Genomic DNA, 18,495 nt, shown 5'->3' with positions numbered 1-18,495 from the left:
AAACCATGGAAAGGTCTGTGGGGCCTGGATGTGAATAGGGAGAGGTGGTTTCCGCGCATTACACATGACAGATCAAGAATGGGTGTGAGAGGATGTGGCCTTTCTTCATCTGTTCCTGGCGCTACCTCGCTAATGTGAGAAAAGGCAATCTAGAATGAAAGAAGGAAAAGACTTCAATATGTACTAGTTATGTTTGTTGATATAGTGTTTCATGGCAAATGGTGTTTCATTGTTTTCAAAACAGTCAGTTCTCACTTCATATTAAGAATATCACTTGAGTGTAAACCTGGTATTCCTTAAACAGCAACAATCAGCAAATTGGAACATGATTCTAGAAAAAATTCCCAGCATTTGTGTGGTAAAACTCTAATACTGTTTAGTTCTGGCATCATCATGAAAAGAACTATGACTGAAAAACATTGCAATATCTTTAAATATTTCATTATCACTGGAAAAGAATATTCTAAATGGTATATCATTTTTTCCAAATCTATCACTAATGCATTCCAAGTTGATGTTACCAAACTCTCAACCACTGGTACAGCAAAATGATACTCTAAATGCCATCACTATATGAGTGTCCTCTTTATTTTCCTTAACTACAATCTTAGAAATCTGTTCCTCAGCAAAAGACTCCATTTAACTTATGTTAGGCTTAGTAATGGGTATTTAATATTCAAGAAATTGGCATACTTTAACCAGGACATTTAACCTCTACCCTACAGGTTAATTCCACAGACTTTACCTCATATGCAGGAGGGAGATGAAAGGGAGATGCGCCACATCAAAAGACACTAGCCATCTTTTAACCCAATACCATCTCCTGACAGATATTTACATGAACTGAGCGATCTCTGGATGGACATCTACACATTAAGTTTCACAGTTCCATTTCAAAGTCACATTCCAAACATGGGAAATGGATGAAGTAGAAATGTTCAATGATTTCTCTCACATTCAGCCATACTAATGCAAATACATATTTATCCTGAATTTTCCAGGAAGGAAACTGAGCACTTTCGAGTTAGGTTTAAAGAATGATAATGAATTATCTGATGAGGATGATCTATCTTTGTATCATGTGGAGTGTGATACCATGGACAAATACTCTTTCTAGAGCTGAAAAATGCCCAAGACCAAGACAAGGAAGAAAGTTTTCCAGCAAAAGCTGATCTGAACAACAATGCATCTGGCTGGAGTGGTTGGTAATTTTACAAACATTCTGAGTTTTGCTGTTATGAAAAAATCACAAGTGAATCACACAGATTATAACAAGAAAGCATTTATTATATACAAAATAAACAATGAATGTATGTATGTAATGTCTGCATACGTGTATGTATACGTATGTATATGTTGATATGTATATGTGCGTATGAGGGTGTTTATGTACATATATATACTGCACATTTACCATAAAGGGAGACACAGTTGGTAAGATTAAGCAAGGAGGATATATTTTGATATTGATATTCATGTGTTCAGATCATTGTGGTGAGTCTTTTATTCCAATACTAGTTGAAAAAAACAGAGAAAAGCATTACAATTTGTGAAGAAAAGGCCAGCCAGTGTAGTATGTTTTATCAGTACTACAACTCTCATTGTTCTTGTGTCTCAAGCTTCTTATTTTTCATATTCATATTGTAAACCTCATATCATAACCAGTGCAAGCTTCACAAAAGATGTGAATTTCTCTCATGGTTTCTTTCATTTCACAACCATGATCAATGGGTCTGCACCTGTCAAATCCCATCAGGCTCGAAGGGTATTCAGTTACTTGTAATCAAGTAGTTATTTCCCTATTAGGGAGGATCGTAGCCTAGCTGTTAGTATTCCTGACTACCACGCAAAAGGCCCTGGATTCAAATTCTGGCAATTGGAGGGTATATGTGTTGTATGAAAGTGCATGTTCATATACCTCTGTGTTTGTACAGTAAGGTTCTGTAAAGTGCTAGTTGCTGGCAATGTGAGCCTGATAGGGTTTGACTGGTGTGGACCCTATTGCTCATGGATGTGAGATGAAGAGTATTCAATTACTTCTAATCGAATAGTTATTTCCCTGTTAGGGACCATAGCCTGTCTGTTAGCATTCAAGACAACCATACAAAAGGTCCTGGGTTCAAATCCTGGCTGTTGGAAAGTATTATGTGTTTTTATGAAAGTGTGCGTTCTTATGCACTATATGCACCATGTTTCCTGTGGGACGGGGTAGCAGCAGGAATGGATGAAGGCAAGCGAGTTTAAATGTGTGCATGTGTATATGTGTATGTGTCTGGGTATGTGTGTGTATATGTGTGTATATTGATATGTATATGTATGTATATGTGCATTTATGGGCATTTATGAATATACATATACATATATATATTCCTGGGGATAGGGGAGAAAGAATACTTCCCATGTATTCCCTGCGTGTCGTAGAAGGCGACTAAAAGGGAAGGGAGCGGGGGGCTGGAAATCCTCCCCTCTCTTTTTTTTTTTTTTTCCAAAAGAAGGAACAGTGAAGGGGGCCAGGTGAGGATATTCCCTCAAAGGCCCAGTCCTTTGTTCTTAATGCTACCTCGCTATCGCGGGAAATGGCGAATAGTATGAAAAAAAAAAAAGAATTTATATCTATTTATTCTTCAAAGCAAACACCTGATCCACACATCCTCTACCACTTCTGAAACCACACTGCTCTTCCCCAATCTGATGCTCTGTACATGCCTTCACCCTCTCAATCAATACCCTCCCATATAATTTACCAGGAATACTCAACAAACTTATACCTCTGTAATTTGAGCACTCATTCTTATCCCCTTTGCCTTTGTACAATGGCACTATGCACGCATTCCGCCAATCCTCAGGCACCTCACCGTGAGTCATACATACATTAAATAACCTTACCAACCAGTCAACAATACAGTCACCCCCTCTTTTAATAAATTCCAATGGATTTGTATGTAGCATTTATGGATCTGGAGAAGGCATATGATAGAGATGCTCTGTGGAAGGTATTAAGAATATATGGTGTGGGAGGCAAGTTGTTAGAGGCAGTGAAAAGTTTTTATCGAGGATGTAAGGCATGTGTACGTGTAGGAAGAGAGGAAAGTGATTGGTTCTCAGTGAATGTAGGTTTGCGGTAGGGGTGTGTGATGTCTCCATGGTTGTTTAATTTGTTTATGGATGGGGTTGTTAGGGAGGTGAATGCAAGAGTTTTGGAAAGAGGGGCAAGTATGAAGTCTGTTGGGGATGAGAGAGCTTGGGAAGTGAGTCAGTTGTTGTTCGCTGATGATACAGCGCTGGTGGTTGATTCATGTGAGAAACTGCAGAAGCTGGTGACTGAGTTTGGTAAAGTGTGTGGAAGAAGAAAGTTAAGAGTAAATGTGAATAAGAGCAAGGTTATTAGGTACAGTAGGGTTGAGGGTCAAGTCAATTGGGAGGTGAGTTTGAATGGAGAAAAACTGGAGGAAGTGAAGTGTTTTAGATATCTGGGAGTGGATCTGGCAGCGGATGGAACCATGGAAGCGGAAGTGGATCATAGGGTGGGGGAGGGGGCGAAAATTCTGGGAGCCTTGAAGAATGTGTGGAAGTCGAGAACATTATCTCGGAAAGCAAAAATGGGTATGTTTGAAGGAATAGTGGTTCCAACAATGTTGTATGGTTGCGAGGCGTGGGCTATGGATAGAGTTGTGCGCAGGAGGATGGATGTGCTGGAAATGAGATGTTTGAGGACAATGTGTGGTGTGAGGTGGTTTAATCGAGTAAGTAACGTAAGGGTAAGAGAGATTTGTGGAAATAAAAAGAGCGTGGTTGAGAGAGCAGAAGAGGGTGTTTTGAAATGGTTTGGGCACATGGAGAGGATGAGTGAGGAAAGATTGACCAAGAGGATATATGTGTCGGAGGTGGAGGGAACGAGGAGAAGAGGGAGACCAAATTGGAGGTGGAAAGATCGAGTGAAAAAGATTTTGTGTGATCGGGGCCTGAACATGCAGGAGGGTGAAAGGAGGGCAAGGAATAGAGTGAATTGGAGCGATGTGGTATACCAGGGTTGATGTGCTGTCAGTGGATTGAATCAGGGCATGTGAAGCGTCTGGTGTAAACCATGGAAAGCTGTGTAGGTATGTATATTTGCGTGTGTGGACGTATGTATATACATGTGTATGGGGGTGGGTTGGGCCATTTCTTTCGTCTGTTTCCTTGCGCTACCTCGCAAACACGGGAGACAGAAAAAAAAAAAAAAAAAAAAATCTATTTATTTATTTATTTTGCTTTGTCGCTGTCTCACACATTAGCGAGGTAGCGCAAGGAAACACACAAAAGAATGGCCCAACCCACCCACATACACATGTATATACATACACGTCCACACACGTAAAATATACATACCTATACATCTCAATGTATACATATATATACACACACAGACATATACATATATACACACGTACATAATTCATACTGTCTGCCCTTATTCCTATCGCCACCTCGCCACACATGGAATAACAACCCCCTCCCCCCTCATGTGTGCGAGGTAGCACTAGGAAAAGACAACAAAGGCCCCATTCATTCACACTCAGTCTCTAGCTGTCCTGTAATAATGCAACAAAACCAAGGCTCCCATTCCACATCTAGGCACCACAGAACTTTCCATGGTTTACCCCAGATGCTTCACATGCCCTGTTCAATCCATTGACAGCACGTCGACCCTGGTATACCACATAGTTCCAATTCACTCTATTCCTTGCATGCCTTTCACCCTCCTGCATGTTCAGGCCCCGATCACTCAAAATATTTTTCACTCCATCTTTCCACCTCCAATTTGGTCTCCCACTTCTCTTCGTTCTCTCCACCTCTGACACATATATCCTCTTGGTCAATCTTTCCTCACTCATTCTCTCCATGTGACCAAACCATTTCAAAACACCCTCTTCTGCTCTCTCAACACTCTTTTTTTAACCACACATCTCTCTTACCCTATTATCACTTACTCAATCAAACCACCTCACACCACATATTGTCCTCAAACATCTCATTTCCAGCACATCCACCCTCCTACGCACAACTCTATCCATAGCCCACGCCTCGCAACCATACAACATTGTTGGGACCACTATTCTTTCAAACATACCCATTTTTGCTTTCCAAGATAATGTTCACGACTTCCACACATTCTTCAAGGCTCCCAGAATTTTCGCCCCCTTCCCCACCCTATGATTCACTTCCACTTCCATGGATCCATCCGCTGCCAAATCCACTGCCAGATATCTAAAACACTTCACTTCCTCCAGTTTTTCTCCATTCAAACTTACCTCCCAATTGACTTGACCCTAAACCCTACTGTACCTAATAACCTTGCTCTTATTCACATTTACTCTCAACTTCCTTCTTTCACACACTTTACCAACTCAGTCACCAGCTTCTGCAGTTTCTCACATGAATCTGCCACCAGCGCTGTATCATCAGCAAACAACAACTGACTCACTTCCCAAGCTCTCTCATCCACAACAGACTGCATACTTGCCCCTCTTTCCAAAACTCTTGCATTCATCTCCCTAACAACCCCATCCATAAACAAATTAAACAACCATGGAGACATCACACACCCCTGCTGCAAACCTTCATTCACTGAGAACCAAACACTTTCCTCTCTTCCTACATGTACACATGCCTTATATCCTCGATAAAAACTTTTCACTGCTTCTAACAATTTGCCTCCCACACCATATAGTCTTAATACCTTCCACAGAGCATCTCTATCAACTCTATCATATGCCTTCTCCAGATCCATAAATGCTACATACAAATCCATTTGCTTTCTAAGTATTTCTCACATACATTCTTCAAAGCAAACACCTGATCCACACATCCTCTACCACATCTGAAACCACACTGCTCTTCCCCAATCTGATGCTCTGTACATGCCTTATCCTTCTCAATCAATACCTTCCCATGTAATTTACCAGGAATACTCGACAAACTTATACGTCTGTAATTTGAGCACTCACTCTTAACCACTTTGCCTTTGTACAATGGCACTATGCAAGCATTCCGCCAATCCTCAGGCACCTCACCATGAATCATACATACATTAAATAACCTTACCAACCAGTCAACAATACAGTCACCCCCTTTTTTAATAAATTCCACTGCAATACCATCCAAACCCGCTGCCTTGCCAGCTTTCATCTTCCGCAAAGCTTTTACTACCTCTTCTCTGTTTCCATGTGTGTGTATACGAGTGGATGGGCCATTCTTTTTCTGTTTCCTCGCACTACCTTGCTGATGCAGAAACAGCGATTATGTACAATAAACAATAAAAATAAATAAATAATGAATATTAGCAATAAACGTTGCAGTATAAATATGTGCAACGACAACTAATGCTGAAACATTGTTAAAACTTCCAAACAATACCAAAGTAAAGGAGGTGGACAAAATATACTTCTGGTTATTCTTATTTTTTTTCATTTTCATATGAATACCCTTAAAACTGTATAGTTAATACAATTCTTAAACAACTTGAAAAATGTGAATTTTGAGGGTAAAAAAGGAATTTTAAGTGAGACATTAAGGGATTTAAGATTACTTAAGCATTTACTTTAAAAATTTTTCATCATTCATATTTTTCATAACAGTTACGACTGTTTAATGACATTATCATATAGCTAACCACAATTATGTAACCTAAAATGTTCATATCACTAAATCTTCCAGCATAATATCTAGAAGAAATGCTCTTGTCAACAGCATATTCTGATATCAACCATTACCTAAATCTGGCAGATGCCAGATAATAAAGCTTTTCCTGTGTAATTTTTTTTTCTTACCGACAACTTAAAAAAGGTACATCTTTCATGTTCCAATCCTTATTCTCCTAATAAAAAAATTCTTAATTCAACTGCTTGAAATCTTTCTCTATTAGCACCTAAAAAAACTGACTTCAAACTCATTCATAAGAAATGTTACACGAGATGTAACATTTTCAAGTTTGATTGAATATAAGTAATCAAAGTTTAAACTCTGAATATTATACTCTAATGAAATGAGGGGCTCCAATTTCCTGAGTCACAGACTTTAATTTTGGACTTTGTGAAGGGATAATCCTTGAACAATTCACGGTGTCCCCAAAAAACAAACCTTATCTGCCTCCCTGTACATTTTCAAAGGCAATGTCAAACTTACATTTTACTACTTTGACATCTCTCCTCAATTACCATCTGCAGATGTCTGGGCATGGAGTTGTCGAGGTTCCTGAAATATTCTAAGTACACATTCTGGGTCCATATGGTCTTAATCTCCTTACTGGAGTGAGGCAGTGACAAGATGCTTCAGGAAGCAGCTGCCTGATTGTGTATTCTAAGCACCTAGCACATCTGGATATCTCATGTGTACCCACATTTTCTTGCTTCCAGGCACAAATATAAGCCTTCTCCTCCTTAGAAATTAAGAATGATCTTGAAGCACAGGTAAAAGTACAAGAAACACAGTACCAGAAGTGAAATTCCCAAAATGAAGTGGCAGCCAGGAAGATTAGAGAAAGAACATTTTTCCTCAATATAGTCTGAGGCACATTGAGGTGGGTGCTGGTGCTCACACAATTAGAAACATGAATCTCAGCAACCAGTTTAATGATTTCACCCTGAGAGCATCATAAATGTGTACCCACAATAAACCTTATCCATGTATCACCTCTGAAAATATAAGGGGGGCAGACAATGTTTTTTTTACAGACACTGCAAACCATACTAATGGTACTTGACAGTAAATAAATGAACAAAACTAAAGAAGAGATGAAAATATTCTTAAAGCTATTAACATACTAAATATTGTCACAATCAAATACCACTCAGCAGTGAGCTGAACTTCACATCTCTCTCCCTTGGTTTCTAGTATCCTTAAATATAATGAGAAGCGAGGGAAGAGAAGGAAAGAACTATAACTCTTGTTATCTAAGCAAACAGTCATATAATAAAAATAGAATATTTACTCCTCTTCCTTGTAGTAATCTGACATGAGGCCAGCAACGAGATATTTCTTCCGCCAACGGGGCACCCTCCTATTTCCTGGCAAACTTCGAATGCTTTCATCTCCTGATGGTGGCTCACTGCTGGGCATTGACTCAGAAGACAATATAATTGCATCGCTATCATCCACCTGCAAATTTTTATACAATTAATAATGCTGTCACTCAAGAACCATTAATATCATAAACCTTTTTTTTTAAGAAAATAATAAATGCTAGGTGATAACAGTAAAGTCAGAGACTGTGGTAGGGTGGTTGTAAGTTCACATTTGGCAAAGTAACTTGGAGTCTGAAAGATTCATGGGAAAAAGCAAATATATGGACCAGATCTTCACCATACAGAGAAGACAAAAAAATTAAATACATATATTTCAAGAAGGATTAAGTCAAATTAGAATATCAATAAAAAAATATCTACATACAGCATATACATGAAAAAATTTACACTACAAAGCTAAAAACTACATGAAACTATGGTAATACATGATGAATTTAAAAGGTATCCACTTTATAACAACAAAACAAGCTTTGAACTTCTGAAAAGGAAGCCCTGCTCTCTGCTAGAATAATTTTACAATATCCTGATAATAACCCACCATTTGCCCTTCAGGACAGGTTTTACTTGAGTGAAATACTGCTTGCCATCAGCTCTTGGCCACAAGAATGCTTATATCATGACTAAGAGTTTGGAGTATACATGAAAAAATGCAGTCATTCTTGAAAACCCTAAAAGTAAACTACAGAAAGCTTTAGAAACTGAACATGGGAAGGATGGTAAAACCGAGTGCTCACTGACCTCTTTCATATGAAGAAAGAGCTTTTTAGAAGTACAAAACTCACTTTCTTCTCACTAAGATTTAGCCAGTTAGCATGGGAAAGTGAGAGAATTGATGTAAAGAGGATGGTGGGAAAATCTTGAACTTACTACAAAAATAAAGTGGTGAACAGAGGGTTAGGAAATAGTGCGTCAGAACCCTAAAGCACAACACATGTGAGTGCCCTGTAGATCTATATTCACAAAAAAGGCACGATAAATGAGCAACGATGATCATGGAATCTACTCATGCCCATAAGGAGTCTCTCTTTTTCTTTTAACTGAGATGGCACTGGCAACTGAGGCTCTAATCGAGGCCATCCTATTAATGCTATATATGTATGTATGTTTGTTGCTAAAACAAATGCAAAATATTGCAAAACAGTTGAAATTATCATAAACTTCAAATAACAAAACCACAGAGCCCTAAATGCCTAAAATGGATCATAACTCACAATGCTAGGCTGGATGTCCTCTCCCAGCACTCATAAACCTTCTACCTACTTTCCTTATACCAGTATTCAACATTAGTGCTAACATAAGACACTATGGTGTACTCGATTAAAAATACATCTGAAACTAATGAGGAAAACCTAGAGAACTGTGTAACAATCTCTGCCATATACAACTGACGCTAACAAAACAAAAGTACAACCAGACCAGACAGAATGCCGATACATCACATCAAAGATGTGCAAGTCTATTTGCTGTCTGACAGCCTTCTTGTGACACCGACAAAAATCTCATTACTAGTCCTCAATGAAATATGGGATGGAACTGCAAATGATTTCAAATACATACAATGAAAAACATATTTGGTAGTCGCCTATAAAAGTATACGTGGAAACTTACAAATTCTTTGTCAACATTTTGAACACAGATAAAAGCTATATGTTTAAAAAATGGTTTATAATGCACGTTTGACACCTTACAGGTATGCCATATGAGCAGTATTATCAAATGGACACAATGACTTACTGAAGCGTGTGATGAATGACACACGAGTTAGAATGCATCATAACACAAATGTTCCCCAACATGATGGTTCGACTTACAATTTTTCGACTTTATGATGGTGCGATAACGATACGCGATCAGTAGAAACCGAACTTCGAATTTTGATCTTTTCCTGGACTAGTGATATGCAGTGTGACATCCTCCCATGATGCTATGCAGCAGTAGCTAGCTGCAGATTCCAGTCAGCCATGTAATCACGAGTGTAAATAACCATTACTCTATAGTGTACTGTGTTGCCAGCATTTTTTTGATTTAGTGTTTTGTGTTTTTGCATCCCAACATGTTTACAAAGTGCCCACCTGTCTCTCCTACCTCTGGTGAGAAGAAGGCTTATTACTCAAGATGAAATGAAAGATAATTGCCAAGCATGAAGTTATACCCAAGTCATCAAGACAGTTCACAGCAAAGAAACACTTGATTATAAGAGACTTTGTGTTAGGTGATTTTGTCCAACTGTAGGCTAATGTAAGTGTTCTGAGGATGTTCAAGGTAGGCTAGGCTAAGCTATAATGTTTGGAAGGACAGATGTAGAGTATCAAAAGTATTTCTTACACGATATTTCAACTTACAATGGGTTTATCAAAATGTAACCCCCTTTGTTAGTCGAGGAGTATCTGTATATGAGTAATGTAGAGTGTGAAGTGGTTGACAAAACACTGCCTACGTTTATCTTTGAAAGCTTATTAGTAATTTTACCATACTGTTGTTGAAACATTGCTTATTTGAGTTATCAACAAAGAACGTTTCTTCAGGAAAACAAAAGCCCACAGCCAGGGGTAAGCAGTGTTCCTTAAAGGAAGTAGTGTTCCTTGGTGGGAAGAAAAAAGTTGGTACACACCACTCCACAGAGAGATACAGCAAATTCCATCAAATCTGGCATAACTGTATATAAGAAGGGGTGGAGGCTAGCATTATTTTTTTTTTTCTGTTGGAGGCTCCAGTCACAGACCAAAGCCCACATCATGACCAGGACTTTACCAAAATAAGAGTTTAATGAAAGGGAAAAGAGTGGTGGGATGAAGCAGTAAGATTATTAGTGAAAGTGAAGAGAGAGGCATTTGGACGATTTTTGCAGGGAAATAATAGAAATGACTGGGAAATGTAAAAATGAAAGAGGAAGGAGGTCAAGAGAAAGGTGCAAGAGGTGAAAAAGAGGGCAAATGAGAGTTGGGGTGAGAGAGTATCATTAAATCTTAGGGAGAATAAAAAGATGTTTTGGAAGGAGGTAAATAAAGTGCATAAGGCTGGGGAACATATGGGAACATCAGTGAAGGGGGCTAATGGGGAGTTGATAACAAGTAGTGGTGATTTCAGAAAGAGATGGAGAGAGTATTTTAAAGGTTTGTTGAATGTGTTTGATGACAGAGTGGCAGATACAGGGTGTTTTGCTCGAGGTGGTGTGCAAAGTGAGAGGGTTAGGGAGAATGATTTGGTAAACAGAGAAGAGGTAGTAAAAGCTTTGTGGAAAATGAAAGCCAGCGGGTTTGGATGGTATTGCAGTGGAGTCTATTAAAAAAAAAAGGGGGTGACTGTATTGTTGACTGGTTGGTAAGGTTATTCAATGTATGTATGACTCATGGTGAGGTGCCTGAGGACTGGCAGAATGCTTGCATAGTGCCATTGTACAAAGGCAAAGGGGATAAGTGTGAGTGCTCAAATTATAGAGTTATTAGTTGAGTAATCCTGGGAAATTATATGGGAGGGTATTGACTGAGGGGGTGAAGGCATGTACAGAGCATCAGATAAGGGAAGAGCAGTGTGGTTTCAGAAGTGGTAGAGGATGTGTGGATCAGGTGTTTGCTTTGAAAAATGTATGTGAGAAATACTTAGAAAAGCAAATGGATTTGTATGTAGAATTTATGGATGTGGTGAAGGCATATGATAGAGATGATAGAGATGCTCTGTGGAAGGTATTAAGAATATATGGTGAGGGAGGTAAGTTGTTAGAAGCAGTGAAAAGTTTTTATCGAGGATGTAAGGCATGTGTATGTGTAGGAAGAGAGGAAAAAGATACGTTCTCAGTGAATGTTGGTTTGCGGCAGGGGTGCGTGATGTCTCCATGGTTGTTTAATTTATTTATGAGTGGGGTTGTTAGGGAGGTGAATGCAAGAGTTTTGGAAAGAGGGGCAAGTATGAAGTCAGTTGTGGATGAGAGAGCTTGGGAAGTGTGTCAGTTGTTGTATGCTGATGATACAGCGCTAGTGGCTGATTCAGGTGAGAATCTACAGAAGCTGGTGACTGAGTTTGGTAAAGTGTGTGAAAGAAGAAAGCTGAGAGTAAATGTGAATAAAAGGAAGGCTTTTAGGTACAGTAGGGTTGAGGGACAAGTCAATTGGGAGGTAAGTTTGAATGGAGAAAAACTGGAGGAAGTGAAGTGTTTTAGATATCTGGGAGTGGATTTGGGCAGTGGATGGAACCATGGAAGCGGAAGTGACTAATAGGGTGGGGGAGGGGGCAAAAGTTATGGGAGCATTGAAAAATGTGTGGGTTGAAAACGTTATCTCGGAAAGCAAAAATGGGTATGTTTGAAGGAATAGCGGAGCCAACAATGTTATATGGTTGTGAGGTGTGGGCTATAGATAGAGTTGTGCGAAAGAGGGTGAATGTGTTGGAAATGAGATGTTTGAGGTCAATATGTGGTGTCAGGTGGTTTGATCGAGTAAGTAATGAAAGGGTAAGACAGATGTGTGGTAATAAAAAGAGCGTGGTTGAGAGAGCAGAAGAAGGTGTTTTGAAATGGTTTGGTCACATGGAGAGAATGAGTGAGGAAAGATTGACAAAGAGGATATATGTGTCAGAGGTGGAGGGAACGAGAAGTGGGAGACCAAATTGGAGGTGGAAAGATGGAGTGAAAAATATTTTGAGTGATCGGGGCCTAAACATGCAGGAAGATGAAAGGCGTGCAGGGAATAGAGTGAATTGGAACGATGTGGTATACCAGGGTCGACGTGCTGTCAATGGATTGAACCAGGGTCTGTGAAGTGTCTGGGGTAAACCATGGAAAGTTTTGTGGGGCCTGGATGTCGAAAGGGAGCTGTGGTTTCAGTGCATTATACATGACAGCTAGAGGCTGAGTGTGAACGAACGTGGCCTTTGTTGTCTTTTCCTAGCGCTACCTCACGCACATGCAGGGGGGAGGGGGTTGTCATTTCATGTGTGGCGGGGTGGCAATGGAAATGAATAAGGGCAGACAGTATGAATTATGTACATGTGTATATATGTATACGTTGTAATGTGTTGGTATGTATATGTGCGTGTGTGGACGTGTATGTATACAAGTGTATGTGGGTGGGTTGGGCCATTCTTTCGTCTGTTTCCTTGCGCTACCTCGCTAATGCGGGAGACGGCGACAAAGTATAATAAAAATAAATAAATAAATGTAATTAATCATTAGCATATGAATTAGTCTTAAACCTAATAATGAGAACTGTGAATAGAAATGTATAGGATATAATCCATCTTATCAGTCACTGAGTTAAAGATGAAATCTATGAGAATAAGCAATGTGACTTCAGATGCTAGGTAAGTTTTTATTTTTTTCTACTTCATGTAATAAGTAAAAACATATTGGAGAGAACTGTATTAAGAAAAAATTCAATCACCATATCATTTACTAAAAAAAATATAAGCTTTTAACTGTGAGACTTCAAACCACTCACTTCCCTCAGCTAGAAATGTTCTAAACTATACATTTCTCTACCATCCATATTTCTGTAACAATATTTTTCTTAATACTGTGCTCTTTGTAATTCAGTTTTCATGAATTAATTAATCAAGCAAGCACCAACTGAATAATATCAAGGAAACGTAGTGTTTTGTTTTAGTATGTGAATCAGGACAGCTTATATTCACGAGCTGTGTGAGGCGGGTGGTGAAGTGAGGTGCTGGTGACGTGCATTCTGTGTGACTTACTGTGCACCTGCGTTGGCATACCTGCGTTGGCATAAAGTGGTGCTATTCCCAGTTATTTCCTACTTGGCTCTGGGTTAGGAGACATTGGATGATAGGGAAGATGTAATGAAGAAGACAAGCATGGATTATAAGATAAAAATAAATGTTCTTTTCATTCTATTATGGTTCATTGAAAATTATTTCCTTTTTAACATGTGTTGTTGCTGCAGTATTAAACAGTACTCAATCATATCATTTAATTTTTCTCTCAAAACTGACATATGTTGATAAAACTTGGATGCATATTCAGTTAGACTAAATATGGAAGACTGGTAAGGAATCGCTTGCCTGACTGGCCATTAGGCCAACACAATGCACCCTCAAGACCCTCTACAGATGATGCCATCCACATGTAACATAACATTTCTCATAAGTATTCCAACAATTCTATGAATAAGATGGTTTTGTATGAATTACAATTTAATAAAAATCTTAGGAAAAAGTTGCAACAAAGTTCATGTAGTTATACACAACTTCTAAAGAGGAATATCTACTTTATGGCAAGCATAAATCTGGTGATGTCAAGATTGGCTGTGTAGCAGAATGTAAAGGATAGTTATGCAATTCTTATTTTCATAATTATGCAGTTGAATATGAGCCAAGTGTACCTCATGTTTGCTTTCTGGATTCTACATATTCTGTGATATTTCAAGAAGAGAAGCATTTTTCATAAATCTTGAAATTCCTGAACTCTTAAGAGAAAATCTTTTGTTGATGTTAAAGAGTTAAAGGAATAGTTATCATCCATCATCCCATATGCTGGCATCCTGAGAGATGCACTGCTATCTTCAAAATGGATGGCAGAGAAAAAGCTTACATGAATGATTCGCTTTTCTTCTTTATTGTGCAGATGCTATTTTCATTAATACCATAATTAAGTTTCTTTGATAGGCTTACTTGTAGTAAGACTACTTACTGACTGCTTAGGTACAGTGATGACTGGTGAAAGTGAGCATAAGTGTAGATATATACATACACAAGTGGCAAACAACACATCCTTTCTCTTTGAATGCTACCAGAGAACTGATGCAGTGGGCAACATGGCAAACACAGCATCATCAGGTTTTAATGATACAAAGGGAGTAAATTATGTGCATGCACTACATCGAAATTGTTATACTGAACTGCACTATATCAGGACACTACTGTACTTAGATTTGGTATGCTGTGCAAACTTGGCTTATCATGTGTTTCTTGATATTTGTTGACACATATATCTTCATCTTTTCTCTGCCATCACCAATGGATTACTGAAACAGAGCTTTTTCCAAAAGCTAATATTTCAACATCTGTTGAATCAGTATCACCAAAATTAGCACTCCAAAGATTATTACCAATTAACCACTATCTGGCAGAGGGCCTCTGCCAGGGCCATACTGTCCCCAATGTGTTATATGGGTAAGTGAGATGCTATGATTCTTTCCTGGTGCTAATTGTAGCTGCTTGCGATGTAAGGCAACTCTGCATACCAATAAAGCATACCATCCAATTCAAATGGCCATGGGAAAAGGCAATCCACACTTGTATGGATAGGGTCCTCATAGGGTCAGGTATATTACCCCATTGTGTTTCATTCCATTGCTGATTATAATTGCTTGTGACATACAGCACCTCTTATTACCAATATGGTGCATCTTCCAATTCAAATGAAGGCAGGAAGGGCCAAACCTTACAAGAATGGATAGGGTTCCCACACCATTGACTCATACAAGTATGGCTATGGTCATTAAGGGGTTAACAAGCAATGTTATTCTACATAAAGTCTGGATGATGGATTAAAGGTCACCATGTTTTTCATTCTAATAATCCTTTTGCATATGTTGCTACTTACTTCCTTTACCACTTCTTCTTGGAAGGTAGGCTCCTTGTCAGAGATTACAGCAGGTAAACCAGTAGATGGATGAGATATATGTTCCAAAACCTGGTAACAGAGAAGAGAACGCATTTGTGTTGATGTTAAACATCCCATCAGCTATTTAGATTTCTTATTGTAATGGTGAAGACAAATATTTCATTTCTTCTATATCATAGTAGCCAACATGATGGCTTGATGGGCAAAAGGATGCCTCAATCAAAGCCATCTCAGACAAAAGGTAAAACAATATGAGTATACAAAATACAGTACAAATTACTCTGAGCTCCTGAGGTTTTCATAAACCTAACTCTATAGCTTCAAATGCCAGAATGCATAAAAAGCTGATTGTGTCAGGAGCACTGGGAGTGATAATACTGAGCTCTAATGTTCACAGGCCTTGCTAAACCACCCATCAATATCATAACACTTATATGGCTACTGGGCATCACTTCACACACAAGCACTGACATCGCCCAAGTCACCTCTCACACACAGGCAATGTTAACAGAGACTTAAAGATCCCTAAAACTGAGGCATATACTCCTGCACCCTGTCTACCACCTCTCAGGGGATCTACACATATACATCAGCATTATGCCACTATACTTATCCTTTACTTTTACATGTGTTGCTTTCATTCTATAATGGGAAATACAGACTTTGAATGAGGCACACTCCACCACCATATATAAAACAACAGTGGTATACCACAGACATATTCACTGTGTTAACTTGATTTTTGTACATATCCTTTACTTTAACATGCATCTCTTTAATTTCATAATGACAAACATAAAAGCTGAATACCTTGATTATTTTTTCTTCTTGTGAATTACTCTTGGAAGTTCTCACCAATTAAGAGTTAAAGGTAAATAAGCTTTAGGATGATGCAAAGACAAAAGATGGAAGGGAATTCCACAGCTCTGAGGTACAAGGAGAGTAAAGGCATCATAATGTTCAATTCTGGTGAGGCTGTTCCCCATACTGGAACTAAGGAAAGCAACAGCCATACATGCAGTAAGTCAAGGGCTTACAGGATGAGAAATATCTAGAAAGTTCATCACACCAGTGGCTAAATCAATAACTAAAGAAAACAGAGGGTGGAAGTAACATCAAGGCAGATTAAATGAGATGGATGAATAGACATGACAGTAGAAGAGTCAATAAGGTGGAAAGCCTCTCATTCCACCTTGGCTATAAAAGGGGAGGAAGCAGAGCCTCTAATCACACCATACCAGTTTTACAAGATATTTCTGACATACATTCTACGTTTCCTTCTATATACCTGAAAATCAAATTTCTTTACCTGCTTTCTTGCATGGGATGAGATAAAATGCCTTCTTGCAGTTCAATCCCTCACAATCTACTCACCTCTTTTTTCTCAACAAGCACTTATTCTAACAAAGTCAAAAAGATCTGTTATGCATAATGTTTTTCCTCAAAAGATACTTTACCTCCATCTTTAGTAATTACTGCAAAGTAAATAATCACCCATTTGCTCTTTTTTGCTCACATGGAACTACTCCAGCTTCCAAAAGATAATTCATTTATTCCATAAGTATATGAGGAGTGATCTTATCAGATCCATGTGCCCTAAGTCCAAACATATACATTTTTTTCCATAACCTCTTCCCCATACTATTTCTTGACCCATTCAGTATGTAAAACATAAAACCTGAGGTTAACCCATGAGGCATTTGGGGAGAAAAAGTTTAAATTACTGAAAATCCTCTTCTCCCCAGAGACAATCATTATCCTGTGAGCATAAGATATTCTCTAAGATATCCCTAGGAAAATCAGGGTCAGGATTTCAGCATTCCTGGTGAGAAAGTGCTGGCCTCATTTGCCCTTCACTATACATATACAAGCTTCCATGGATGTGGCAGTCTGCTCATATTGGGACCAACTTCAACCAATCAGCAACTGTCATCAAGATGATATTACCAACCCAGTCACTTCCATTCAATCAACTGTTTGCAAATGACATCCTGTGCACCAATCTAAATACAGTTACAGTAGGTAAAAAGATTTTTTTTTTGGAAAAGAGAAGGGAAGGCCTGACAGAGTAAAATGACAGGGAAAAAATGCTTGTGGGAACACTCACTGCATTGGAGATAAAATGTTTTCAATTTTCAAAACATGCCTTTCTCTCCTCTGCAGTTCATCTAAGTAACATGAGTTACCCACATGAAGAAGGATGTTTCTCTTCTCTGCAGTTCGTCTAAAGAACATCAGCTACCAACATAAATAACAATGGTTTAGAGAAAAACTTTCATATAAGAAGACTAAATCCAAAAGGGGAAAAAAATACTTTCAATAGTAATTCAAAGGAACAATGGAATCTCTCTCTCCTAAAGATGGAATACCTTTAGCCACAAAGGGTAAAGCCAAAATGTCTGAACTTTGTTACTGTCTTACAAAGGTGGTAGATGAGTGTTAAAGACCCTCCCTTTTATTTTCATTTCCTCAAAAAAGAGACTGAGTTATGTCTGGAGATGCAGGGTAATTCACTAACTTTCCAACAGAGCCCAAAGCTTATTAATAAGGAAAAGACTTCAAAAAATGATGATTAAGAGCTAACCTGCCAAAAAAACTATTAGACTGTAAAAGTTCCAAGAATTTTGGAAGCCCCACTAGGGTGGCGATGGAGAAACAACAGGTCTCTTCAGAAAGAAAGACTGGGTAGATTTATCCCAAACAGGGCTTGTCATATTAATACCAAAAACCCAGAGACAAAAGTTCTTGCAGAGCACTCTTATGAGAGGCAATTGTAGTGCTAGCCTTATCATCATGATAGAGGATAGAGATCAGCTTTAAACATAAAGCTTCAGGTACATTCTAGACATCAGATTC

General features: G+C 38.6%; 1 protein-coding gene across 6 annotated transcripts in view; it reads right to left on the bottom strand.

Annotated features, from left to right (window-relative positions):
• The window catches only part of ash1 (histone-lysine N-methyltransferase ash1), a 546,010-nt gene that overhangs the window by 98,651 nt on the left and 428,864 nt on the right, over positions 1–18,495 (bottom strand). For 4 of the 6 annotated variants that reach the window (XM_071682098.1, XM_071682255.1, XM_071682174.1 and 1 more), the window contains 2 exons: positions 15,619–15,708; positions 7,970–8,136 (listed from right to left, as the gene is read on the bottom strand). In XM_071682098.1, the coding sequence (XP_071538199.1) occupies positions 7,970–8,136; positions 15,619–15,708 (257 nt within the window). The remainder of the gene's footprint in view (positions 1–7,969; positions 8,137–15,618; positions 15,709–18,495) is intronic. The other 2 variants (XM_071682335.1, XM_071682517.1) reach the window with 1 other exon arrangement.

The sequence above is a fragment of the Panulirus ornatus genome, chromosome 1 (assembly GCF_036320965.1).
Source record: "Panulirus ornatus isolate Po-2019 chromosome 1, ASM3632096v1, whole genome shotgun sequence".
Taxonomy (NCBI): domain Eukaryota; kingdom Metazoa; phylum Arthropoda; class Malacostraca; order Decapoda; family Palinuridae; genus Panulirus; species Panulirus ornatus.
The sequence above is the reverse complement of the archived record's forward strand: the minus strand, read 5'-3'. Positions and strand labels throughout refer to the sequence as shown.